General features: G+C 27.3%; 3 protein-coding genes across 3 annotated transcripts in view; 2 read left to right on the top strand and 1 right to left on the bottom strand.

The window, feature by feature from the left end:
* Positions 1 to 303: 303 nt before the first annotated feature.
* On the bottom strand, positions 304 to 4089 carry LOC107442166 (dolichyl-diphosphooligosaccharide--protein glycosyltransferase subunit STT3A). The gene has a single exon (XM_043039818.1). It carries the CDS (start codon positions 3965 to 3967, stop codon positions 1811 to 1813), a length of 2157 nt encoding a protein of 718 aa, XP_042895752.1. The 5' UTR covers positions 3968 to 4089; the 3' UTR covers positions 304 to 1810.
* Positions 4090 to 4330: 241 nt separating this feature from the next.
* Positions 4331 to 27677, top strand: part of LOC107442163 (pug C-1-tetrahydrofolate synthase, cytoplasmic) — a 62814-nt gene continuing 39467 nt past the window's right edge. Inside the window, exon 1 of the mRNA XM_071188415.1 lies at positions 4331 to 4498. The gene's annotated coding sequence lies outside the window, so the exon portion shown is untranslated. The remainder of the gene's footprint in view (positions 4499 to 27677) is intronic.
* LOC122268904 (C-1-tetrahydrofolate synthase, cytoplasmic) lies at positions 9265 to 27415 on the top strand. The gene is made up of 15 exons (XM_071188413.1): positions 9265 to 9344; positions 10425 to 10436; positions 12417 to 12501; positions 12813 to 12923; positions 14005 to 14064; positions 16141 to 16211; positions 18299 to 18396; positions 19010 to 19140; positions 19362 to 19470; positions 20539 to 20651; positions 22191 to 22243; positions 23840 to 23971; positions 25452 to 25588; positions 25683 to 25850; positions 27330 to 27415. The coding sequence occupies exons 1-15, from the start codon at positions 9265 to 9267 to the stop codon at positions 27413 to 27415; spliced, it is 1446 nt and encodes a 481-aa protein (XP_071044514.1).

Here is a 27677-nt window from a genome sequence, read left to right on the forward strand (position 1 = left end):
AACAGTATCTTACACAGAATTTTTTTTTCCAATTATATTAATGAAACTCATGACTGTACATGCATGTTTTATTTTTAAAAAAAGTAATAATGGAAAGTTCTAATTTAAAACTGAAAGAAAGAGAAAAAAACAACATTTGTTTTTAATACTTTAAACATAGGATTTATAGTTGCATGCCATAATAAAGAAAACATACTTTGGGATAAAAATTCTATTAAATTAGTTTTAAAAGTCTTTTCAAAACAATTCCAGATGAACCTTTTCTTACAAATATATTTATTAAATAATTAATAGACTATGAAATGGATAAAGAAATTTTTATTTCTCTTTTCATAACAATATTACTTTCATGCTTTTCAAGAAACATGTCACATTTAAAAAATACATCTGCTTAATTACAAATATTAAGTAATAATTGGTCCAAGGTATTGTTAATTAAATTCCAAATTTTTTTTTCTTCAAAAATATCAGAAATATATAAACAATATTGCAACAAATTCTAACTTACGTAAAATAATGTATAACATTAATGAAGTAGATACATTTAATTATTAACAATGTTTAAAACTATTATCTTAACTTTTTATTTCAAAATATTTCAAGTACCAAAATAATTTTTGCTGTAAATTAAAATAAATCATACTTTTTTTAATTTTTTGTATAGAGTGCTTTTTACTTATAATGCCTTTTTGTTACAAATGTTGAGGATATTTCCATATCAAGAAATGTTTAAGCCAATTGAAATTTACAATTTACTAAGTGCCCTGCATTTAAAATAGATTTTAAAAATTAAATAAGTGGTCTGCTGGAAAAGGCTACCAGTTAAACCTCCAATTTAGTCCTATTCTGAGATGTTCTTTTAGTTATTGCATGCAATTGCTAAAATTTTGGGGACCATTCTGATGCAGGTACCAATATGGAAATTTTTGCCATCTGTTTAAGAACTACAAACCAAATGTTACTAAAATTTTTATGCTATGATTTCCAATAACGCACTGAAAATTATAACACGCAAAATTTGGTACTATTGCTTATCAATACACTGCATTTTTCTGCCTATTTACTGTGCATTTGAAAAAAGTTTTTTTTGTTGAAATCATAGCAGTTTTTCATAGTGGTACAGCTAGAAAAATTTTCTGAGAATACTTTATAAAACTCAGTTAAATTTTTTTTTAGAGAGAAATGATTAATTATATATCTATAATATCATTAAACATCTCCATAGCATTAGTTTGTCAAGTTAACATAAAATAACTTATTCATATAACAATAAACTCAATAAAGTCTTATATTTAAGTAGATAATAGCTTAAAAAATAATAAAAATACGTAAATTAATGGTAAGAGTTATTTCAAAAGACACATAATCTTCTGCTGATAGTCTATTTTAAATTGTTGACAATATAATTTACACAATACTGTGTAAAAAAAGCAAATAAAACAAAGATATAACACCCATGTTTCATGAACACAGTGGTTTCAAGCAATTTGTGCAAGTTGCAGAAGACACATCAATCTGTTTTACAAACAGTTAACATACTGGAAAACACCAGCTTATTACAATGTCTTAATAACACTGTTTTAAAAATCAGTGAAGTCACAAAAATATTAATTTACTAAGATGTACATAAAGAATATTGATATTAACTTAACAAACCATAACAATACCAAGTCAGTTAATTTAATTAAGTATGAAAATAAGAAAATTAAGTATGAAAATAAGAAAAAAAATTATAATAATTTCCCCAAAATTTGTTCACAGATGGATTTAAGTATTGAAATTGAAAAAATGAAATAAAGTCAAATAAATCTCATGTTCCTCTGTTTGGCAGATCTTTGACTTTATAAATTCTAACAAGCCAATGTTCAGTGGTATAAACTTCTTCCAAAACATCCAACTCAAAATCTTTATTACCTATTTCAGCATTTCGTACACGATCATAGCCGGGAGGTTTACCAGCTTCTGTATACACAGAACCAAATCGATAGTAGCATAACTTGTACATCAAGCATTCGAGAAGTGTTTTGGATCCTTCTTTATCCACTCTAAACTCTCCAGATTTTGTATAATAATCATTTTCTTTAATGTGTTTACCACGTTCTGTACTACCACCAATTCTAACCATCCACAAGAACTTATTTATATCATCTGATGAATAACCGGTCAAACCGCCGAAAATTACAAGAACGTAGTTGACATCCAGTTCTCTCATGATTTCATAGGCTTTATCTTCAGTGGAAGCCATAGCTTGACCAACTCTAGATATATGAGTGTTGTTCCAGGTGTTATTATCAACTAATATAGTGCGATTTGCCATGGCTGTGATTTGATACCCATAATCCCACCAGGACATAACCTTTGCATCTTCAGGTGTATTGTGACGTAGCCAGTAATAAGCCTCACGGAAATCATCAAATATAATTCTGGATCCATCGTGGCTTCGAGCAGCAAGAACTATAGATGGAGATGAATATGCTTCCGTAGTTACCCATGTACAATGTCTGACATAGGAATATAGAAAAACGAGCATCATGCAAATAAATGAAACCGAAACTTCTTTTCGCTTGAAATATGTATTGTCGTGACGTTTCAATTTTTTTTCTGGTTGAGGAACATCAATTTGCTTACAGTAAGTAGTAAGAATAGAGGAAACACCAATTCCAGATAAGATGCACATTACCGGAGCTAAAACCAGCATCAACCGAACCATGACACCAGCAAAGTAAATGCTGGTGATGCCATACAGAATTATGAAAATATTAACATCCGTCAGTTTAGTGAAACAGTAATAAAGTCCAACAGGAAATAGGAAGACTAATAACTGGAGATCAAAGTAAAAACTGGACCATGATGTAGGCTGATGTTCAGAAACAGAAGCTATGATAGGAATGTTATTTTTGGCATAAGAAGGATCAAGAAGGGAGTAAAATCGACCAGTCCATGGGGAAATTTTACCAGTAGCAGTCAGCACAGCACCAACAATAACTACAATTACAGCACATAGTGTAAAAGTAGCTTTAAATAAAAGTTCAGCATCTTCACGTTTCAAACGAGATCTTATATAATCAGCAAATGCATGAAGTTGACATAAGCCAAATACACCCAAAGCAGCCATATGTTCACTTGATTGTACAGGTTGGAAACCCACAAAAGATATCTGCATTGATAGTAAAGTGCCTAAACAATACAAGACACTATATGCTATATAGACTCGATGGGAGAAGCGACCTGTGACCATTAGCACCAAAACATGTAATGGAATTAAATTTATTAAGAACACATAACCACCCCAAGATGAAACCATATAGAAGTAAGCCACACTGCACATAGCAGATGTATACACAGAACCGGTTTTAACGGCTTTTATCCAAAGGTAGTATGTCAGAAGCATGCAGAAAATTGCTATACCTTCATTATCATATGAACCAGCTACTGACCTTGAAATATAACCAGGAACAATTGATATCATAGCAGCAGCTATCAAACCAGATCCTGCATCAGACAGTTCTTTGGTAAGAAGGTAAGTAATGATAGTGGTAAAGCTTGAAAACAATGGAGCCAAAAAAACACAGACATTACGAATGTCAACAGTTATATTCAAGAGCTGAAGAACATGGTGTATCACTGCAGATGTCATCATGAGACCTGGATAGATGGTACCACCTATGATCCTCCCCAGAGGATACCAAGCTCTATCATCGAACCAATTATGAAAATTATAAAAACCATTTTCAGTTAAGTATTTAGTTGTTCGGTAGTTGAAGTACGGATCGAATTCATGAATAACACTCTCAAATCTAATGACAGAATACAGACGATTTGAAAATGATAACACGGATGCAATGGAGAGAATCAACATTTTTAAAAGTGTATCTTGCTTTTCCGGAGACATCCGTGCAAACCACATCGGTCTCTTATAAAGAGACGGCGCTTTGACATTGTTTTTATATTTTGCTGTTGCATCCATTTTTGTCAATTTATTTATCAAGTACTACAATTAATGTATATACTTTTGACAGCTCATCATAAAATTCCAAAACTGGAGCATCAAGCAAGTAAGCCGGTTCAGATTGTGATTGCTTAAAGTTACAGTTAATTAAGCGAAGTTATTGAATATATATAAGAGTTAAAAGATTTTGTTTGAAAGCAACTCAAATTGACATTTATTTGCATAATTTTTATTTCGATTCAGCATTTTAATTTAATTTCTTTATTTTTCAGTAAAGTTTAAATCAGGGGAGCCGAGAGATAAAATTTCTAAATTCCCACGAAGAATTTCTTCTTACTTCAACTTTTACCCAATTCACTAAACCAATCAAATTAGATGAATTTTGTTTATTTATCTCTGTCAAACACGCGTCTAACATGTGATTTCAGATTTTAATATTCACACTGTATCGAAGCCCTGCCGATTGATACAGGCAATTGAGTCAATTATAATTAAAATAAATTGATCTGGGAAAGTAAATTCATCAGTTATTGAAAACAATTGCAAAAGGTATTTTTTGTGTTTCGTATTAATTAGCGTTCTTGTATTAACATTCATAATAATAATTAATAACTAATTGTCTAAATATAACATATGTTAAAATAACCCGTTTACTGTCATAAATAAAAGAAATTTTAAATGAACTACCGCATTCAATTAAGTATTAAATCTAGTCAGTAATTTCTTATTGCTTTTGTTAAGCAATGCGGATACTCTTAAAAAATTTAAATATGTATTGTATAGTATTTGCATGAGTATATATTTTGAAAAATGGACTTTTTGAATCTTTTTTTGGTTCTATCAATGGGACACAACAGATTTGACATTTTAATTTAATTATTTTTTGAATAATGTGAAATGTACTATGAAGATGTGTTTTTTTTCAGTGAGAAGAGTAATTATCATTCTAAAACTTATTAGACATTGCATATTCTTGAGAGTGTTTTGAAATATTTAAAAAAAAAAAAGAAACATTATCGCAATTTTTTAAAATAACAATGGTGCAGCTTCTTTGAATTAACTGTTTTAAGAATATAAATAAAAACAAAAATCACATCAATTAGTTTTTTTTAGTTATTGCATAATATTTTTTACATTTACTTTAAATGTAAATTAATGTCGTTTTTTTTTTCTGCCAAAGAGATAGTGAAGCTAAAAGTTAAGCTACGAAATTTATGAACACTTTAATAAGTTATTTTTAAGCATTAAGTTTTAACTGTAAGAAAATAGGAAATTTTCTTTCTTATTTTTCACCATATTTTCTACAATCTAATTAAATTGCACGTATTGTATCATCGTTATGAGAAAAAATTGTATTTATAAAATTTTTATTCATTTTTTTTTGTTGTCATTGTCAGTTTTAACTAAAGGCTAAAAGCTATTTTTTTATTATTAATGATCCAAATTAATATGTAGAAGTTTTTGCTTTAAAAAAGGTTTGGCAGAGCAGAACAGAGTCGCTTTTTTTTTTTACTCGTAACTAGGAAATTTTTTTTACTCGTAACTAGGAAGCTCGTAAAATTAAGGAATGCAGTAAATGTGCAAACAGAAAGATGTAAAAATAACTCAAAATATTTTGAACAAATATCTGCTACAAAAACTGTTGGATCAAATATGATGAAATTTTTTATCAAGCACCAAAGACTATGAGAAAATAATGAAAAATATATGTAATACTTTAGAAAATTGTAAACATTAAAAAAAAAAAAGATTTCAGTTTTGTAATAACGTAATAAAAAGGAATATTAAATAAATTATCCTAAGAAACTGAAGCGGTAAGATATTGTCTGATTGAAAACTTCTTTTACTTCAAAAATGTAGGAATATGAAATAACTGTGTATTTTCTTATTTGTATATTTTGATATTTGTATATTATTAAAGTATTGTATATATTAAAGTTTTCAATCAGATAAAAATGAACAGCTTTGTGAATGTAAACAGGGAGCCTCTTTTTTTTTTTGCTAAATAAATTCAAAATTTCCTGGTATTTTTTCTCCTAAAAAAATGTCATTGTTACCTTTGTTTTCTCTTTTTATTTTTTGATTAATAATATCTGAGCATGTAAGATCAATCACATTTTGACTAACCCATTTTTGCTTTGATGAAATTTAGTGTGAAGAACTCAAATGACAAAGCTATTCTACCAAGTTTAAAATTTTAATAAAAAATTGCAAGACTTGCATACATGTTAGCTTTTTTCTTTCTCATAGTTGAGTTAAAATTCAGGTGCTATAGCAAAGGACATTTCAGTCCATGGTTAGGTAGAAATATAACACCCACTCCAAAATAAAAATAATAATATATAAAAAAAAGTAAATTATATGTATTATTGCCCTAACACCCTGCTACTCAAGTATACAATTTTTGCTTGTTAATGATTTCGACACAGCAGAAATTACCATAAGTGTTTTTTACACCAAATTTCATCAAAACCAAAAATGGATTTACCAAAAAGTGATTGATCTGACATGGAATAACTCATATACATGTATTTTTCAATTCCAGGAAATTATTTCTCATGGTCTGACATGAATCCCTTTGATATTTGGAACAATTTGCTTCAGTAGCTTCACTGATTAGAATCACGAAAAAAATATAATAGATATATATTTTTAAAATATGAGTGAAGTGATCATATTTGATTTCTTCATATCATATTTGATTTCGTGCTAGAAGCAAATTTCATACCTAATGGATATAAAATATACTAATTTAAAAAGGAAAAACGACCTTTTTTAAAATGACTCTTAGATTTAAGAAATTTTTTAGGATTCAGTTTTTGACTAAATTTTTGCTGTTACACAATAAGGGAATAGGTATCAAAATAACAGAATTTTGTTATTACAGACCGAATTTAATTAGAAGGTAAGTGATAAATTTATCTTCAGATTTTGCTATTGGCAAAATAAAATTATTTTGCTAATGATTTTATTTTTATAACTAGATTAAACTTCTAGGTATCCTCTTGATTTTTCTACTATTTTGTTTTATTATTCTTCTCTTCCCTTTTATTTTTGCCTCAGACTTAGTATCTAGCGCTATATGATTTTGTTACGTTAAATACATGTTCATGTATACATTTTACTTTGAGTTTGACACAGAATCATAATCATATCAGGTTGTTGAACTATTGGTATGTAGATACTAGTAATGTATTAGATTTATCATCATCTATTAACAACACTGACTATAGTAAAATTGTATAAACCAGAGTTTATCTATTTTCTTTCTTTCGTTCAGTCAGAAGTAAAATTATTAATTTTTCATGATGTCTCTTTTTCATTCTAGTGAGTAAATAATAATTTTTCATACTTTTTATATAGTTTTAAAAAGAAATGTAACAGATATTTTATATCTTGCTATTTTATATAGTTGTTTTCTAAATTATAATTTAAAAAAGATTAGGAAAAAATGCGTAATTAGTATTATTCACATTTATCTATAATAAAAATGTTATTAAAGTTGATGTTGGGATGCGTTAAGAATGTGAATATCTTTTTAATGTATCCCATGCAAAACAACATCGATTATATCTAATTCTGTATGTTTTAATAAAAGTTCCTAGAGTATGTTTTTTATTCATGTTTTCTTTTGGATTTTTATGACATTTATGATTTTATATATTGTGTACAAGGATTCTTATGCTTTTTGAAAAGCTTTGATATTAAATTTTAAGAACATATAGATTTATAGAACGTTTAGATTTTGATGATATAAATTATTAAGGTTTTGATGGTATAAATTGACACATAATTTATTTATTTTCTTAAAAAAAAAAAATTACTTTTTAAAAATTCGATTTCTTAAAAACTGTTTGACCAATTTCGCTCAAATTTCCTATTTTGCCATTTAAAATTGCCTTCTCTAAAATGATGTAAAAATTTGTATACCTTACAATCCAATTTTTTTCGACTATTATTAAATAAAGTAATAAAAAATAATAAATATTTACTAAAAATTATCTACGGATGAACAAATTTTATAACTGTGTACAAAAATTTTTCGAATTCGCTTATAAAGTCCCCGAGTTCTGGCAAAATGTGCAAAAAAGTAAAATTAACAGAAAGGGGTGAAAACTTTTTACCGCTCTCCTGACCAAAGTATTGGGACCATATTTCCCGGATTGCGGCTACTCCCTATTTTTTGAGGATCAGGAATCCTAATCCGTCGAAAAAAAGTTATGTTTATTTAGAGAAAGTACTTTTTTGTGTCTAATTTCATTACTTAAAATTTCGTCTGTTCTAATTTATTAGCATATTTGAGGTCACCCGCTCGAACCATTAAGATTGAGTCCTGGAACGCAAATAGCCGATCATTAGATCAAAAGTTATTCAGGGTTGTCCATTTTTTCTTTTGTGCACTGTACATCCAGCACTGGGTCAAACACATTGTAAAATTGATTTGCAAAGGTTATATTTTTTAAGCTAACAATAAGAAATCCAAAGCTTCTGGAAAAAAATGTACAGGGAAAGTTGAAATACCTCATTCTTTCAAAAAATTAAAAAAAGAAGTTTTTTTTATTTATTTTTAAATGCATGCATAATTAATTTTAAAAAAAAAATCTGTTAATTTGGTAAAATCGGTGTAGGAAGCGAGTGAGCTCACATTTAATAACTTATGTGGGTGAAAATGAATTTTTCTATGAAAGGTTTCTCCCACGTTATAACGTCCTGTTTACCCTTTGACGCAGATTTTTTTAAGCATATTTTTCACACTTTTTTCATTATTTTGTATTAATGTAAGTTAAAAATATTTTATTTAGGATTTTAATAATGTACATTTCTGATGTCTTTTTTCTGAGTTAAAGGTCTAAAGATGTAGACTCTGGAATAATAATGAACAAACTTATCATTGCATTTTAATTAAAAAAGAGCTTATTATATTATGTGAATATTTATTAACTTTTTAAAAGTAAGGTAGAACGTAAAACAACTTATAAACAAATTATTATAGAAATCGCAAACTATCTTAGTATCATTTTTATGGCTAAAAGTTTCAAATTAATTAGTTTTAAAAAAAATAGTTTGTATTTTAAAAATGGAAAGGAGCCGCATCTGACTTCCTAGTGTTAAAAACGTTTTATGAATTATATCAAGTAGTATTTTATTTACGTCACACGTCATTTATTGCGTCGCTAAACAATGGACTATTGGTGATGGTCTAAGAAACATCCCTGAGCATGATCCTAACGCATTTCATCACAATTTTGATCCTTTACAGACTGGATGACTCGTCTGCTTTGGTAGCCCTGCGACCGGCGCGCAAACGTAGGAACATGACGGTAGAACAATTTAACGAGGACCGATACCGAGCACTCTCGGCCCCTTTGCGGGTTGCCAATGAGGCTCGACTTAGGTAATTTATTAGAATTCGTGTCTTACGGTCAGTCCACCGAGGAATCAAAATTCAAGCAAATTAAGAACGTGCATGGGTTTTCTATCGTTAACATAACGAAAATATGCATTATTTGCACCGAAGAAAAATTGGGTGTTAGGCAACTGTTTTTTAACTTGAAAATCTTTACATTAGAACCATTTTTTTTGTTTCATTTTAAAACGTAACCTGATAATAAGTGACGAATAATATATGATAACATTTATTTAATATTTTTATAATTCTCTGCATGCATTTTTGTTAAAGATGTCTTATTCATCTTCCAGATAATTTTAATGAATTAAATATTCAATGTTTCTTTTTCTAAATAAATAATCTTGGATTTTGCAGACGATTATGGAAAAAATAGTTGATTTTTGCTAATTCTTATTTTTAAGTTTTTCTTTTGTAATAAAATAAAGAACGTTAAAACAGTTTCTTGATATCAAATTGCTTATAACACTATTCCGAAAGAAGGGCATAATTCGAATACTAACTTAAGATTTTTCTTTTATATTAGATTATATAAATTATATTTGATTTATAATAGCATTTATACTTTCTTTGCCTTTATTATTTTATTTTAATCTAATTTCATACGTTAAGATCTAAGTGTGTCATTAGCATGATATATAATATCTTAAGTATATTGATGATAATTTTTATTATCGATACTAGATACTTTTGTGAAAAATTTGCATTGATATTTGTCCTTCAAAACTGTTTTTAGATGCCACTGTGATACACTGTTTTAACAATGAGCCTATCTGATAAGATATGTATTTTTACTATTATGCTGATATATTTTAACATTTTCTTCAAACGTGTTAAGAACTGCTTGCGGAAGTTATATGATAAAATGTTCTACTTGATCAGATTATTGAACTTACGTTTCTGTAGTTTTTGATAAAATTATCTTGATATGTTTAAATAAAAAGATAATAAAATAGGACCTTGGAGTTTCTGAATAGCCCTGAATTGTGTTCAGTAGCAAAAGTTGCTAAAATTAAACGAGTATTTTTATTTAAATTAATTTTCAATCTGTTGATTTCTATGTTATAGATACGACTTCAGGTGAGCTAATTTATTTTCCTAAACTTAATTTGGATGCATCATGCATGAAACATTACGTCATTCATGATTTTTTCTATAATCATTTAAAGTAATACCAAATTGAAAATATTACAATAATTGTAGTTTTTATTTAAATTTTTCAGTTAGTAGATTTCTACCTAAAGATACAACTTCAGATTAGATAACTATAACCTGCTAAACTTTATTTGGTCTCATTATTACGTGAAACATAATATCATTTATATTTATCTTCGAAATTTTTCTATTAATTTAAAAAAAATCCAAATTAAGATTTTACATTAATTACTGTTTTTTTTTAAAAAATAAATCTTCAAATTTCTTCATTACTGAATATAAGATATTTGCCACTTGTTAAACTTGATTTGGCTGCACCATTGAATGAATCATAATGTCATTCATATTTTTTTTCTTAGAATTTTTCTGTATTCTTTTAAACTAATTCAAAACTGAAGTAAAACCAAATTATAGTAAAAACATTTTAGGTGAATTTGATGAAATCGCATTTAACTTGTGTATCAACACCAGGAAGCTTTTTACAGAATTTAATTTTCCCATTGGAAACTGTCTTATTTAATGATTTTGTCGGAAAAACAATGCTTTATGCATATAACTGACTTATGCATATTCAAGAACTTTAAATGTTAGTGCTTTCAGAATGTTACTTAAACTATACTCTTTAATTATTATTAAACTGTATGCAATCGATAAAAAAGGTGTTTTTCTTCTGTAATATCTATGATTAAAGAAATCACACGATAAAAAACAGTATTTTTTTGTCTTTAATCATAGCAATGCCGTTTTAAGTATTTTGTAAGTAAAAGATAATTAACTTTTTTATTTTTTTATTTTTTTTAAAGCCCAAATTTTAGACTTTGTTTAGTTTAGTTATAACTTCGTTATAGAATTGCACGAGCAGTGAAAATAACCTGAAAAACCATTTCCCTTACTTGGGAATTACACTTGATTGATCTTCTATACAACAGTGCTTAGATTAAATAAACGTATCAGAATCGATTCACAATCATCCCCCCCCCCTAAAAAGTTCGCACTTTCTTTATACTGATAACATTTGCGGTGAAAATGACCTGTAAAACTGTTTTCCTGCTTACGCTACTCCGATTGACCTGCTGTAAAATAATGGAGGATTAAAATTAGCGTATCAAACTCAATTCCCAACTTTTGGAAGCTTTTTCCCCTAAAAAATTCGTACTTTCCTTTTACTAATAAGAATTGCGGTGAAAATGACCTGTAAAACTGTTTCCCTGCTTACTCTATGCCAGGTTGACGAACCTATGGAGGGATAAAATTAGTTTCACATTTTTCTGAAACATATTATTTTCCCAAAAATTCGTATTCTCCATTTACAGGTAACATTTGCAGCGCAAACTACCTGTAAATCTGTTTCCCTGCTTTATCTGCAATAATACCGGAAAACGCTCTCGGAGGTGAATGGATGACAATGGCTCTTTCTATAATAGCCAAGTTTTATGTATCAGATTTGAAAAACATTTCAGATGTTCTTTTTAAAATTTGATTAACTTACTTAATTTCCGAATTTTAATTCGATACATTTTATTTCACAGAATTTCGCTCATATAATGAATAGTATATGCCTTTTAAATAATTTAAGTGATTAAAGTCATTTTAAGCTAATTTTCGTCACAAATTCTTTTAAAATAAATGAATTATTGAAACAATTCAAATTTTTCAACTGCTCTCGTAAAGAAATATTCGACTCTAATTTTTTAATTTGTGTAGTATTTAGTGTAGTAGGTGAAACAAAGTGAAATATTTTTTGATATTTTGTTGTGATATTACTAAGTTTTATTTTTTTTTAAATTTATAAATTAAAAATGTTGATAGTGCGTTAGTTTTTACCTAATATTTTTAAATAAAGAGCGCTATTATTTAAAAATGAATAAGAAATAACTGAAAAATTTCTCTTTTTTTTTTAAATAGATTTTCAATGGACGCTATAAAAAGTAAACTGAGTGCTTTAAGAAAAGAGTTTGGTGACGTTCAACCTGTAGTTGCTGTTTTAAAAGTAAGTTTTTAATAGATATTGTTGACAAAATTTATAAATATTTGGTAATGATCTTTACTAAATAATATAATTTTGTTATCTAAGTTTATTATAATTAATAATTATAATTAATTATAATTAATAATTCTTTCTAAGAAATTTCCTACAGTGTATATAAAAATTATTTTAGTAGGACTTAAAAGTACCGTCTTTGCATAAAAGTTTAAAAATGTTTTATAAAACATTTTGAAGCTTTTGTATCGTGCTGCGAAANAATTATAATTATTATATTTTTTCTAATTATTGTAATTAAATATAATTTTATTATATAGGTAAATGAAGTGGGTATTAGCATCCCTTCTAATGCAATAAGAGGGACTTTAGAAGCAGTTGGTGTTTCTTTAAAATCCGTTGCAGTAAATACGGGAGATAATGATTCTTGTGTAAGTATATTGTTTCATAAATATTGTTATTAATTAAATGCAACATTTAAAACCATAAATAATAAGCGTTCTTATAAAAAAAAACAATTTGTATAACAATGTGTATTTATTCTAAAATATGTAAGCGTTAGAGAATTTTTATAATATCTACACATTAATATGTATTTTTAATTATCATTTTCTGAAAACAATAAACTTCTACCATTTCGCTTTTGAATTCATGCTAAATAGTAGGATATTGTTTCCCTGCAGCAAGGCTTGAGGTAATATCGTAATAAGGTGAAATTTTTGGTACTTTAAACTGTTCCTTAGTATTGTTTTCAGATGGGTTAGCAAGTTTCATTCATTTCTTCTAGATAGACACAAAACACAAAAACATATTTCTTGTGTTGTCATTATACTGTCACAAACTCTTGATAGGTTTAAAAATTTCTTGTATGAAGTTATATTTTCCTATTTTAGTAAAGTTTAATTTCAATCAAAATTTTTGAATATTTATTGTCCTGAAGTTGTTTTTGTTTAACTACTTTATTGAAGTATACATTATTTACGGGAAATATATTAGGAACTCATCAAATATTACTTAAGAGTTTAAGCGAGTTACTTAGGACGCTAAATTGTTTTATCATTAAAAATCTTGTGAAAAATAGCGAAAATTATTGAATTTTGGAAAAATATCTTAATAATGGGTTTGTGAGTTGCCTTTTTTTCTGATAAGGAAGAGGAAGTCCAAAATTACCTTAAGACATGCTATGTTTACATAAGGTTTGATTGGCTCTTAAGAATTTTCTGATAATCATGCATATCTTTATTTTAAGACCAATTATCCATTGATGGCATTTCTATTTTATTTACGCTATTTTAGCACTGTGATATTTTTTTCGTGCTCAATATTGACTTTATTTTTTTGTAATTCATTAATAATTTTTAAACAGGCTTTACTATAACTGCAAATCATAGTTCAATTAAATTAAGATTTAAAATGGGACAAATATTTTTTTATTTGTTATTTATTTCTTTACATCAGTATGGTTTCAATGTAAATTATAAAATGCTATTTAAACTATGCTTTTATTTATAGGTTTATGATGCAATCACACAGCTGAACAGAGATTCAAGCATTCATGGAATTCTAGTTGAGGTAAAACGCGCAAAAATATATATTTTTAAAATTTAGTTAAAAGTTGTTGTATTCCTTATAATTAATGTCAACCAATTCAATGAATAATGACATATTTTATAAGTTTAATAATATCTTTAAAACTGAAATAAGTTTTCTTAAGCGAATCCAATTGAAGATTGAAACTGATTTAAGCAAATTAAGAAAATAACAAGGAAAATAATAATAAGTCAAAATGGAAAAGCGCTAAAAGCAGCTAAAACCAAATTTGTCTTATTTAAACAATTTAGAAAGTTAGAAACACAAATCAAACAAAAAAAGAAGAATTTCTTGAAAAGAAAAAGAAGAGGAATAAAAAATTGCTTGAAAATTTGTCTTATTTAAACAATTTAGAAAGCTTGAAACACAAATCAAACAAAAAAAGAAGAATTTAATGAAAAGAAGAAGAAGAAGGAATAAAAATTGAATAGAAGAAGAATTGCTTGAGTTGTGTTTTTAACTTTCTAAATTGTTTTAGACAAATTGGTTTTCGCGCTTTCCATTTTGACTCATTATTATTTTAAATGTTATTTTCTTAATTTGCCTTTTATTGTTGCTGTTTTTGCTAACATACATAACTTGAGAAATTCTTCTTTTTTTTGCTTGATTTGTGTTTCTAACTTTCTAAATTTTTTCTTAAGCGTATTAATTATTTTAACTATATAAAAAATTTGTTATAAAGAATTAAGGCTCTTCCAGGGCCATTATTTGTAACATTTATTTTTATTTCGTTATATTATTAATATATGATACATTTTATATACATGATGTTTATAGTTACACTATGCTAGCATGTCATATTGAAAGCATAGATTACAATGAAATGGACAAAGGAAAAAAAAGATGATTTACGAGTCCCTTAAATGTATTATTCTTATTTGTTGTTCAATAAGGTTAGAAATAGGTATAAGGGGATAGGGAAAGCAGTGCGTTGATAATTTTTGTAGGAGCATAGATGATGAGGTTAGACAACAGTGCATTGATGAATGAAAATGATGAATACACTGATGATGAATGAAGCTAAGAAAAGGATATTATGTTGTATGTTAAAAGTGAAGCTAAGAAGGTATACACATTAACTCTCGCAAATTAATATTAAATGTGAAAAACACAAAATAGCTATCGAACTATGCGAATAATTAGTGAGAAATGTCAAAACCAGTTTGATTGCCCTCTACCTTAAGGCATTACTATTATTTATCTTTTAACTCTTTTCTGTTTCTGGCGATTTAGATTTCGAGAGTATTTTTGTTTTTACTTTTATTGAATATTCTTATTTGTTATATTTAAATTGTGCATACTAATTTGACTTCATATTTGATAAGTATTCAAAAAATTTGCATTAAGAGCGATATGATTCATAATGTCTTTTGACCATATTTTGGGGATAAATTGTGCTTGATGCGGTTAAGAAGCAATGTAAACTTTAATTGTATGGAGGCTAAGTTCTTCTGTTAAGATCTGAGCACTCTAGCTTATCGGAATGTGATAAAAATTTTGCTTGATTATTTTCTTTTAATAATAATATCGGTATAGATTTTGCTCACTTCGGTCATAAAAAGATTGAAACTTTTTTTTTCATTCAGCACTGACTTCCACTTAAAATTCTACTTTTCTAGTTAGTCAGAAAAATGATTAAAATTTTGATCTACAATAAATTACTTTTAGCGATAGCCTGATCATAAATTTTTCTTGTAGTGTCCAGAAAACAATCGACAACAAGATTTGAGAACTCCATCTTTTCAAAATTTTGATTGCATTATTCCACCCTCACAATTGAGTTGATTGCAACATATTAAAACAAAAAAAAATTTCTTTTTTGTATTCTGCTCTCTATAAATTAATTTAAAAAGGCCGGCTATTTTCAGCAATCACAGAAGTGTTCCCTCTTAAAGACCAGAAAGAATCTAATAGAATTATTTATTCGGAAAAGAATTAATTGTTAATTATATCACTAACTTTGAAAATATATATTGCTTATTCGATTCATTATCAAATAACATTGTATTCTATTAAATTACCATTTCTATTAAATTACCATTTATTATTACACTCTAGTTACCATATGATTTCTCTGGAGACCATCAAAGTTTGTTAGATTCAATTCTGCCTGCTAAAGACGTCGCTGGGTAAGGACAATTTTCTGAATCTAAACGAAAATGAATCTAAAAATTAAGCATTTTTTCTTTGAATCTGTCACAGATATTATTTTATAATCAGCAGGGAACAGATAGCTTTTAATGTTCTTAAAGTTTTTACTCTGTACTTTCAAACCCTAGAAGAAAAAAAAGACAAACTGATCTTTATAAACGTTATACATAATTAATAAAATGTTGGTTTTAAAGTTATACTTCTTCATTTTACTAGAGGGCATCTGGGCCTGCTCGTAATTTCTTTTCAAATTCGCAAATCTTTTCGGATCACTTCGCGATCGGGACTTCTTACTTTCGCTCTTTGTATTTCTGTGCCTGAGCCTCCAAAACTGATGACTTCCGCATCAATTTTATTCCATACCCGCGTTGAACAGCTGACCGGATTCTGAGCTTATGCCCTAACCCAGAAGACAAGAGAACTCCTGGGTCAAGCATTGCGACAAACTAGTCTTCTTGGACTACTTTTAGATGGGACTAACTAGCTTTTGTATTACATAATGGAGAGTAAAGCCACTAGAACCTCCCACGTTTAGCCCGAAGGCTAGGGGTTTCTTTGATCCGTCTACCACTGAGGGTATTTTGCATCAGCTCTGTGGTTGGTGCGAGCGGAGAGCAGAATTCCACACCAGCTACGACTGGGATTCGAACCTAAATGATCTCGTTGGGAGGTGAACGCCCTGCAAAAATACAATATTTTTTATTTAAAATTAAATTATAAAAATTGAATTTAGAATTTCTATAAACAACAGCGAGGTGCGTACTTGCCTTAAAAGTGCTTAATACAACTTAATTTAATAGCACCAGATTTAAGCAATCTGAAAAGTCCTTATTTTAGGTTTAAGGTTCATGAAAGTCCATACTTTTTCTTCGAAAAAGAGAGTTTGTGTAGAGAAATTTTATTTTTTTACTTTATTATTTTAAGTATATATATATATCTGTGTGTGTGTGTGTGTGCGTGCGTGCGTGTCAGGTATATATGCCGAGTTACTTCAAACTACACCATAATGCAATGATGTTGGTTATCATGAACTAATTCAATCAACCATATCATCAATAACAATAACAATAATATTTATTCTTCAATAATAACATGAGTCATATAGACTCTAACCACTTAGGTTCGAACCACACAGGTTCCAAGTTTTACCTAAAAACAACCAGTTTCACTTATAAACAAACATTAATTAACGAATAACAGATTCACTCAGAATCTTAACCACTAAGGTTACCAGTTTCCTCTAGAAACAATATCAACTGACTCTCTTCATTTACATCGAGAAAGTTCCAATACATTCCTGTTCCTGCGAGCGACATCTGGCGGGATAACATAGAGGCTGTTGTCTCGCTTATTACACATATATATATATATATATTATAGACAAAATGAAGCGTACTGTTCATTTTGAATGTGAGAGCTCGTGGCTTCAAAAAATTAGTATAATTCTTCTGCTTATAGTCTACGCTAAACAAAACTAAGCGGCGTATAAAAAAATAAACTTTGACCATAAATAAGTTGGAAACAAATTTTATTTTCTTTAATTTATATCAAAGACTACATCCCTTGTTCTCTGTTCGCCAACCATCGGAAGATATCGTAGATTTCAAATATTAAAATTTATAATATTGAAATAAAGCGATCTAATTAAAATAATATATATTTTTTCATTTAAATTTGGCTGTGGCTGCAAAAGACGGAAAAAAATACTTATTTTTTTTACAATTTTACAATTTTCATAAAAGAACACTGAAGTCTTAAAATTTTAAAAGGAGCCAAACTTTTTTTTCTTATCTTCTGTTGTCATAGTAGTACTTGACTGCAGAAATAAATAAATAAATATTTTACTGCAATTTTTTTCTCTTTATATTGAGAAATTCGAAACATTTCTTTATAAACTCTTTATTTATTACAAAACTAATTTGAAATTTAAGCAAAATGAAATGTTCTACACACTTTCATACACATCGATACCTGGCTGTAAAAATATTTCTTTTTTGGTATAAACAATGCAGTTCATTTTGCATGATTATTGAAAATTATGTGACTATAATAATAAATTTTTTAGGCTTTCTCGGGACAGTGTGAATGGATTTCTGCGGCGGCGCATTGATGCTTCCCAACATTGCTTTGCTGCTGCAACCCTCGAACTGATTAAAAAACTAAGTATGTTTTTTTTTTAAAAATTTTACTGCAGTGTTTTTAAAATAATATTTTTGTAAAATTATTTAAAATTCAGATATAATACAAGATAAGACATTAATATATAATTCGATTTTTAAAAGTTAATTCACGTTGAATTACTTAAATTTAATTTTGCAGATATGGTTCAATCAATGATGCTTCTCTATCTTTTAGGTTCTCCCAAAACATGCAGGTGGTAGAATTCTGGTATCACCTGTGCATCTTAAGCATATTTTATTTATTTTTCCTATTTGTTCTTTCTGTAAATATAGAATGTTTCTCATGGGGTTTACAGAACCTAGGGGAAAATTAGTTTTCTATCCCACATGCAACATGATGTCAGATTTAAGAGGCCTTTTCAAGACCATTTTAAGGTTTAAAATATGTAAAATACTGAAATCCAGCACTCTTGTCATTGGATTATTATATTTTACATTTAATAAGTTTTTGAAGATTTAAATAGTGCTTTTTAAAACAATATAACTCAATAGCTTCATGCATTTTCAATTTATTTGGTTTATAATTTAAGAACTACTAGAATTTAAGAACTTTTGGTTACTAGAATGTATGCTGACTGTGAAGTTTTATATTATAGAGCCATCAGCAATTCAGGGAAATATTTGCATTGTTGGATTAAAGAATCCTTCTGTCTTGTCACAAGTGCTTATCGAACATAATTCTGTAGTTACTGTTTGTCAAAGTTGCGATGAAAGGTTATCATCTATTGTGAGTTTATAAGTTGCTACTTCTCTTTTATGTTTTTATTTTTTTGATGAAATTAAATCTGTCATTTAATGTGGGCGCAACCAATGTTTGGTGAAAGGTTATACAATTAATTAAAAAATCTCTTTGTTTTATAAAAAGGAAACTCATTTAGCAATTTTATGTTAACTTAATTATTAATTCATTTTTATTAAATTTCCTCTAATTGTTTTTTCACCTTTTAGGTAAGTAATGCTGACGTCATCATATCAATTAGTTTAGCCTATGAGAAGATCAAACAATGGATGAAACCAAATTCAATTTTATTAAGTTGTTCTTTTGCTTCTACAGAAGGTAAATTTGCTTCAAAAAATTAACTGACACATTTCACTTATTATTTTTCTATTAATAATTTTTTGATAGAGAAATTGTTAAATAATAGCATTAGCTGTTATTATTGATGATTTTCTTTTTTAATTAACATCTACCAATTGCTAATTGATTGGATACATTTATATAGTGATCATAACTTCTCATTTAATAATGTGGCAGAGGAGAAATAATCTTAACTTCAGAATAAAAGTTAAAAAGTTACAAAAAAGGTTACAAAATTTTAAAATTTTGACTTAAATCAATTTTTTTAAGAAGTTAGATCATCAATACAAAATTTTTTGCAGTTTTAAAATCAATAAGTTTTTATTATATTTTGTTTCTTTCTAATTTATAGGTCTTAAAAAATTATTTGCTTTGCTAATGAAAGATGAACAAATTTTGTAAAACATGCTGTCATTTTTTTTTTCAAAATTTACTATGCAGAGTAAATTTAAAAAAAAAAAAAAAAAAAAACAAGTGTATTAAATTTTGTTTTCGNAAAAAAAAAACGAAATGTTTTTATAAATAATTTAGTTCTCATAGCATTGTTCAGTCAAGGTTAAACTCAATTTTCTGAAGATTTACAATTTTGAAATATCTGAGCAACTTTTGATCTGCCATATTAATATTTTGTGTTTTATCTGGATGTTTTATCTTGTGTTTAAGATTATTTTTATAAATTATGAAGATTCATTTTTAAGTTTTGTTATAATATTTAAAAAAATATTACTGTAAACATTCAGCATTTTTGTTGTGATTTATTATCAAATTCTATTTTAGAAACTTTTATTTTTTATAAATATTTTAAATCTGATTTACTTGCTGTAATTTCAAAATAAAATTATTTTTGCAAATATGTTACACACTCATATATTTGCAATTTGAAAAAAAAAAAATCATGTCCCTATCACTCACATTGTTTAATAACATTCATCTCAAGTCTCATTAATTTTCACTTTCAAGCATATTTTTCTTAATTTTCATAATTCTTAACAATTTAATATGCATTTGCATAAATATTTTCTTATTATTATTATACAATGTTTTCAGAACAAGATTTGAATACTGAAAATCATATTGTCGTTTCTAATCATACATTTTATGCTGAAGTTGCAAAAGTTATTGCCAGAAATCTTCTTCAAAATATCAAAAACCTGTATGATGTAAGTAACAATTTTATAATTTTGTTCTATGCATTTTATTAAGGCATTTAATATTTTTAATTATTAAAAGTCAAATATCCTTTATATTTGTAAAAAATACAATGTTCAAATAATGATAAGAGAAAGCAATATATTATTTTTATAGCTATGTAATGTATGATACTTTATTGTGTTGTATGGTAAAAATTTAAAAAAAGCAAAGAAACTTTACATAAATACATAATTTTATTTGAAGTATTAAAATGTATTTAAAAATCTTAAAAGCAAGTTTTATGCAGTTATAATATTTCTTCAGTTGTATTCTCCTGAATTTGAATTTTGCACTTTATAATGTGTCTAAATTATATTTGAATGGAAACTATGTATTTATAAAATGCATAGAAAAGAAAGTTTAATGAGCTTTGTATACCAATAATCAGGGATCCAAAAGTACTGGATACCAGATGATCATGATGTCTAAAAAATCATGGTTAGTGGATAATCACAGACACAATCAATCACATTCATAGAAATCAGTCCCGCAGTGGACTGATCGTTAAGACAAGGTTCCCAGCAGATCACCGAAGTCAAGCATCACTGGCTACGGTCAGTGTGCGGGTGGGTGACCACTTGGATCAGTCTGCGTAGGGACCGAGGATGTGCGGTATTGGTCCTCGTTAAACTGTGCTACCGTAAAGTGCTCGACTTCGCGCGCAGGTCGTCGGGCTACCAAAGCGGGGGAGCCATCCCCTCTGCAGAGGATCGAAATTGTGATGGCATGTCTTCAGATCATCCTCAGGGATGTTTCCCAGACCGTCGCCAATAGCCCATTGTGCAGCTTTAGTGTGACGTAAATGAACTACAACAACATAGAAATCAAAAAAATATTACACTATTGATTCTATAACTTCCTGTTCTTAGAAATGTTGCAATTGTGTGGATAAAAATAATACACGAGTTTAATTTAGCATTAAATCACTAGTTTAATTAAGCAGTTTAACCAATAATTGGTTTAAAACAAAGTATATTCGGTCACATAATCTAGTGCAAAAGTACTTTGACTAACGATTTCTATACCTGTAAACTTGAATCACTTTTTGGTATAACAAACACTTTTAGTTCATTTTCTAAAAGGGGAGGCAACAATGAACAGATTATTTAAGTAGAAAATTCATGTTTTCTTGTATATATGCATTTTTTAAAAATTGGTGAACAATTTAAGTTAAATGTACCAATAAGATTCTGATGTTTATTATACATTAAAGAAAAGTTCAGTAATCACACGGTCAACTTTTTAAATTAAAGAGAAATATTTAACTGGCACATACTTGTATATCGTTTAGTTAGATGGTATCATAAGTTTAATTTTTGATTCTTGAAATGTATGCTTAGTACCTATTCTTGGATCTTCTGTTAGTATTGATGTAATGATCTTATTACTGTACATTATTTTTTTGAGTGATTATAATTAAAAAAAAACGCTTTTAAAGAGTTCAATTCATTGTTTTGTTTGTGAATTTAATTTTTGAATAATACATCTTATTTATATTTGTTTTTTAGCCTGAATGGAGTTTGAAAAGCATTCCTTTGAAATTTGGCCCACCTGGTCAGAGGTATTGTTTACTTCCTAAGATATTACATTACATTAGATATTATGTTACATTGCATTACATTAGATATATTTGTTAGATATTACCTAATTACTTTAGAAAATGTAACTTAATAGCACTAGTCATTTCATATTTTCCATTATTATAATTTTTGTTTGTGTATATATTCCCAGGTGGCTACAAAATGTGGAAAAGTCGTGCAGTTTTACCAATTTGAAAAAATGAAGGAATTTAACTATACTACTCCAAAAGTTGGGGAAATTGAATAAATTTTGTTTTAGTTACCTAAAATAATTTTATAATAATTTTTATGAAAATTTTGACACACATTGAAGTGTCTTATAATATGTTTTAATATGAAGAATAAGGCATAGCCAAAAAATAAATAATAAAATTTAGTTACAAAATTCTGGGAAGTTGAATAAAATCAGTCTAGAACAGGGAATTTTTTCTCGAGTTTTTGTTGCCTCCCTGAATACGAGGTCAGTCTTTAGATTTTTCACATGCTTGTTTATTAATTTTTTTTCTCTAAATTGTTTGTAGCTAATGCTGTCTACTTTTAATTTCAAATGCATATTATAGGTTTACGTTGCTATGAATGGTTTTTGATGTAGTGGGTGAACAAATGAAGGAAACAGATTAGAAAATGGGGGGTATGAGTATTTCAAGATTTGGCTGTATGGATGTATTGAGCAAATTAGTTTCCAAATGTTAAAAAACTGACAATGACAATAGAAAAATCGTGGAGAAATCCTTAATCTCCCCGATTGCCCAAGAAGAAGTGCTGTAGCTGCCTTTCGTCTTGCTACCAAGCACGATTGCTTATACGCTCATCTTTTCCGTCTTAAAATGGTGGATAATCCTGCCTGTCCCCTCTAACGCAGTGGTACAACGATGAATGCTCAGCATCTCCTCAACTGTTCAGTTCTCACAAAGAACTGTATCTACTCTCAATACTGGGAGGCCAGAGACCGTTTGTTCAATTTAAATTCTTGATTTAATTTTTGTGTTTGATGTTTTGTTTTTTGTATATTTCATCTCTTTCTGTATTTGTATTTCTCTTTTCTTTTGATCTCTGTACGGCGTTAGGATAATGTCTGTATCGCCTGCTGTATTGAAAATAAAAAAAAAAATGTTCAAAAACTATAAATCTTTAATTAGTAGCTATCAGAATTTTTTATTGGTTTATAAATCTGCATTAGTTTGAAGGGATTTTAATGAATGCTATTTAATTACTGAGTGTAATTCAATATTTTCTGTTAGCATGACAACCATTCATTTCTTATTTTTTTTCTTAGTTTTTATTATTTAATTGTAATCCATTACTGCAGGAACATTTAATTTTGCATTTCATTATTTTAAAATGTGTTTATATTTTAATTAAGTATTTATATTATTATTTGTTTATATTTTTAATTTAAAATATAAGCTTTTATTCTTTTTAAAATGTGAATTTTTTTTTTTTTAATTTCTAAATTTCATTTCCCAAGGATTGGGAAAATGTTTGTTGTATTTGTTGTAAATTTCGAAGATTTGTTATTATTATTATTACTTTTATTGTATTGATCTGTATTTCTAGCTATATTTTTTTTTCCATAGTGATTTAGAGATAGCAAGAGCACAGCAACTGAAACATATTGCAGATTTGGCTAAAGAGATGAATCTTTTTCCACATGAAATTGAACTTTATGGATATACAAAATGTAAAGTATCACTGTCAGTTCTTGACAGGTTAAAGACTAGGAAATCGGGAAAATATGTCGTGGTAGCAGGGTGTGTAATTTTTATTTATTTTTTATTGTTTTGTGATTTTTAAGGTATTATCAGTGCATTAGTTTTTTCCCATTGTTTTAGCTTTTTCAAAGAATACTTATTAAATTAAATATTTCAACTATGTGTGCCACATTCATATACTTAAATTCTGATCAACAGCGGAATAAACTTAGTAAAAAAAATTTGTAGAAGCAGGTTGTAACTGAATTATTAGTTTCTAATTCTTTCTTAACTTAAACCATTTTTCTCTTGAATTGCACAATTACAATCTTAGCTTGTTAATACATACTTAAGACTAAACATAAACTTCCGCCCCTCACCATGATAATAATAATATTGCAAAAAAAATTATAAAAATGATAATAACAAATAAAACAAATTCAATTTTTGAGTTTAGAATCTGAGTAGTTATCTAATAAGTCACAGAAATAGCTGTTTTATTGATACTGAAAGATTTAGCAATAAATTTTTTTAGTCTGCCAAGTCTGTCACCAAATCATTAATATATATATATAGTTAATCAAATTATTTAAATCCACAGTTAATCAAATTATTAACAAGCATTACAAAAAAATATCATAAAATTAAGATTATTTAGTTAAAAAAAGTTCTAGTTTAAATGAGAGCTTGTAGCCAGACCATAATGGATAAAGTGGCTAATCTATTTCAATAAATACTATCTTTTTGAAAATATTTTGTATTTTATCAAACTAAAATTGCTCTCTTATCTGACAGATTATATATAAAATTTAAAATAGATGTGTTTTATTTCTTATCTATTTCACCTGATAGTTTGTATTATAAAAAAATTACGTGATATTGTAATTTATTAAAGAAATATGGTGTAAATAAGTGTAAGGAATATTTTTTGTCAGTCTGTTATTTATTTATAGTGTATTCACCTTTAAAACTTATTCTTTTCAATCACAATAGTATCATTCTTCATATTTTGTCAGATATTGGCTGTATTTTTTAATTTTTGTCTTTGTCACTGGAAAACAATCAATTTAGTCAATAGTAGTAATGCTGTCGCTACAAGTAATAAAATTTTGAATAGTAGTTTGCATCTTATTTAAAAATTTTTTTTTTAAACCAATATTCTGTTTTGGAATTTAAGGCTTATTGCTACTTTTAGATTAGCCAGGTCCTAGGGAAAAGTCGCCAAAAAATTTTGACCTCCTCTAAGTTTTTTCAAAATACTTTCTATTTTATTTATCTTTTAAACACATAAAAATTAAATTAAAAAAAAAATAGTTTATGTCTTATGCTTGGGTAACTGAAAAGTACTGGCTTATCTATTGCACAGTGCTTTCCATTGATTTAATTAACATATTGTATTATCTAATTAGTATTATTTTTTACAGTTGATTTCTTCATCTAAAATGTGAATACTTTGACTTTTTTTAGAAAATTTAGGACTCATTTATCTTTTTTGTAGAATCACACCAACTCCTCTTGGCGAAGGTAAAAGCACCACGGCAGTTGGTTTGTGCCAAGCTTTAGCAGTTCAAATGAAACGAAATACTATAGTCTGCTTACGACAACCATCTCAAGGTCCTACATTTGGAATTAAAGGTTATTTTTGTTTCTTACTTTATAATAAACCNTTTACAGTTGATTTCTTCATCTAAAACGTGCAAATACTTTGCCTTTCCTTTGAGTTTTTTAGAATATTTAGGACTCATTTATCTTTTTTGTAGAATCACACCAACTCCTCTTGGCGAAGGTAAAAGCACTACGGCAGTTGGTCTGTGTCAAGCTTTAGCAGTTCAAATGAAACGAAATACTGTAGTCTGCTTACGACAACCATCTCAAGGTCCTACATTTGGAATTAAAGGTTATTTTTGTTTCTTACTTTCTAAACCTGTCATAATGCTTTTTCCTTTATTTATTAGTTTTATATTGAAGAAATGCTCATTGCATTATTTGAAATATCCTTGTTAAAATAAATAATTAGTGTGATATATATTTCTTGATGTGTACTTAGATAGTCTTTGTGTACGTTTATGGTATTTTTATATAAATGTTTTACTTATAAAATGTAAATATATTACTGGGAAAATGATTATTTGATTAATATTTTTAATTAATATTTTGTTACATTTAAAATAAATTTAGTTTAATAAACATGACATTTTTAAACATTTAAATTGTACTTAAAATAATGTGCCTTACTTAATTAGTAATTTGTTCATTCTAAAATTATGTACTGTGCTTTGATAGTATTTAGTTATTTTTCGTCATAATTAAAGAAAATTGTAAAAAGAGCATAAATACTTCACCCATCTAAGATTTTATTCTGAAGTTTTATTAATTTGACACACTTACTTATTTCTGTGCATCATCATAATTAAGAAAAATATTAATGAGTATTATTTTTAATAATAATTCTTTCCTCCTGTTTGTAGTGATTCTTAAAATTTTACAAATAAAATGAATCTTCATTTGAATTTAAATTATTAATTTTGTAATAAACAGCAAATTATTTACTCAAATTTAGAAGTTAACGTTCTTGAAATGCTACTTAAAAATATTGTTTTTTAGTATTATAATACAAAAAATATTATAATACATTAGTAAATATTATAATGATTATACTTAAAAATATTGTTTTTTAAATAATGTTTATTTGAATTTAAAATACTTAAAAATTAACCAACTATTTTAGTTATGAAAAATATTTGAAAAATAAGGAGGAAAATTATTATTTTCCAGATAATTTTTTTAATATAGTTAACAATTGCATATTTTCTTGATTTTATTTGCATTAGACAAGTCTGTCAAATAGTGAAAATTGTTCATTTTTTTAAGAAGTTTTTAGTGCTTTTTTTCTCAAATATATTGCCTTTTATTTGTATTCAGGTCGCCAGTTGTATGATATTATCGTTTTATAATATCGTTTTAGATTAATTGATTGTAGTACGGTGACAGTGAACTATACTTATTTGCTTTTAATTAAATCTAGGATCACAGTGAAACTAGACAATAACAAAATGCATAAAAAAAACTTTGCTATTCTATTGAATTTTTACATGATTCTTACAATTTTACTTAACATATTTTATAAGCAGTTGTCTCGAACCACAAATTTCTCAAACCATAAGAATAATTTTTATTGAACCATTGGAATAAAATAAACCTATTTCTAATATATTAAAAAGATAAATTTTTCTGCTCATTTAAGTATTTTATGTTGGTAATGGTGATTTTTAATAAATTTTCTTTAGCTTATTCTAGGCATTCTTTGCATGCAAAAACAAAAACTTATGAACTACTTTTTTAACAATACCGTTAACTTACTATTTATTTCTTTTAGTTCAGCTTAATGTATTGTTTAACTTAAGAAGAGCTTCTGAGTCACCAAGAGAAGGATACACAGACTTCTCTTATGTTATCTCTTGACTATAAATAAATTTAAAAGCTATGTTTAATGCAGAAGCTACCAAAATTAAAATATCTTCCATAGCCTAATAATCATGTAAATAAGTTCTCTTACAAGTAACTTTTGTACATAAAGCACCTCTGACTTGAAAACTATATATTTTTTTAGGGTCTGTTTTCTGAAAAGATTCAGATGATGCCAGTAGAATGTTTTTATTGTTAATTAAGAGTTATGATTAAGATTCTCTTCCGGGGATAAAGTTATATTTCTTTTCCTTTTTTT

Source organism: Parasteatoda tepidariorum, chromosome 2 (genome assembly GCF_043381705.1).
Source record: "Parasteatoda tepidariorum isolate YZ-2023 chromosome 2, CAS_Ptep_4.0, whole genome shotgun sequence".
Classification (NCBI taxonomy): Eukaryota; Metazoa; Arthropoda; class Arachnida; order Araneae; family Theridiidae; genus Parasteatoda; species Parasteatoda tepidariorum.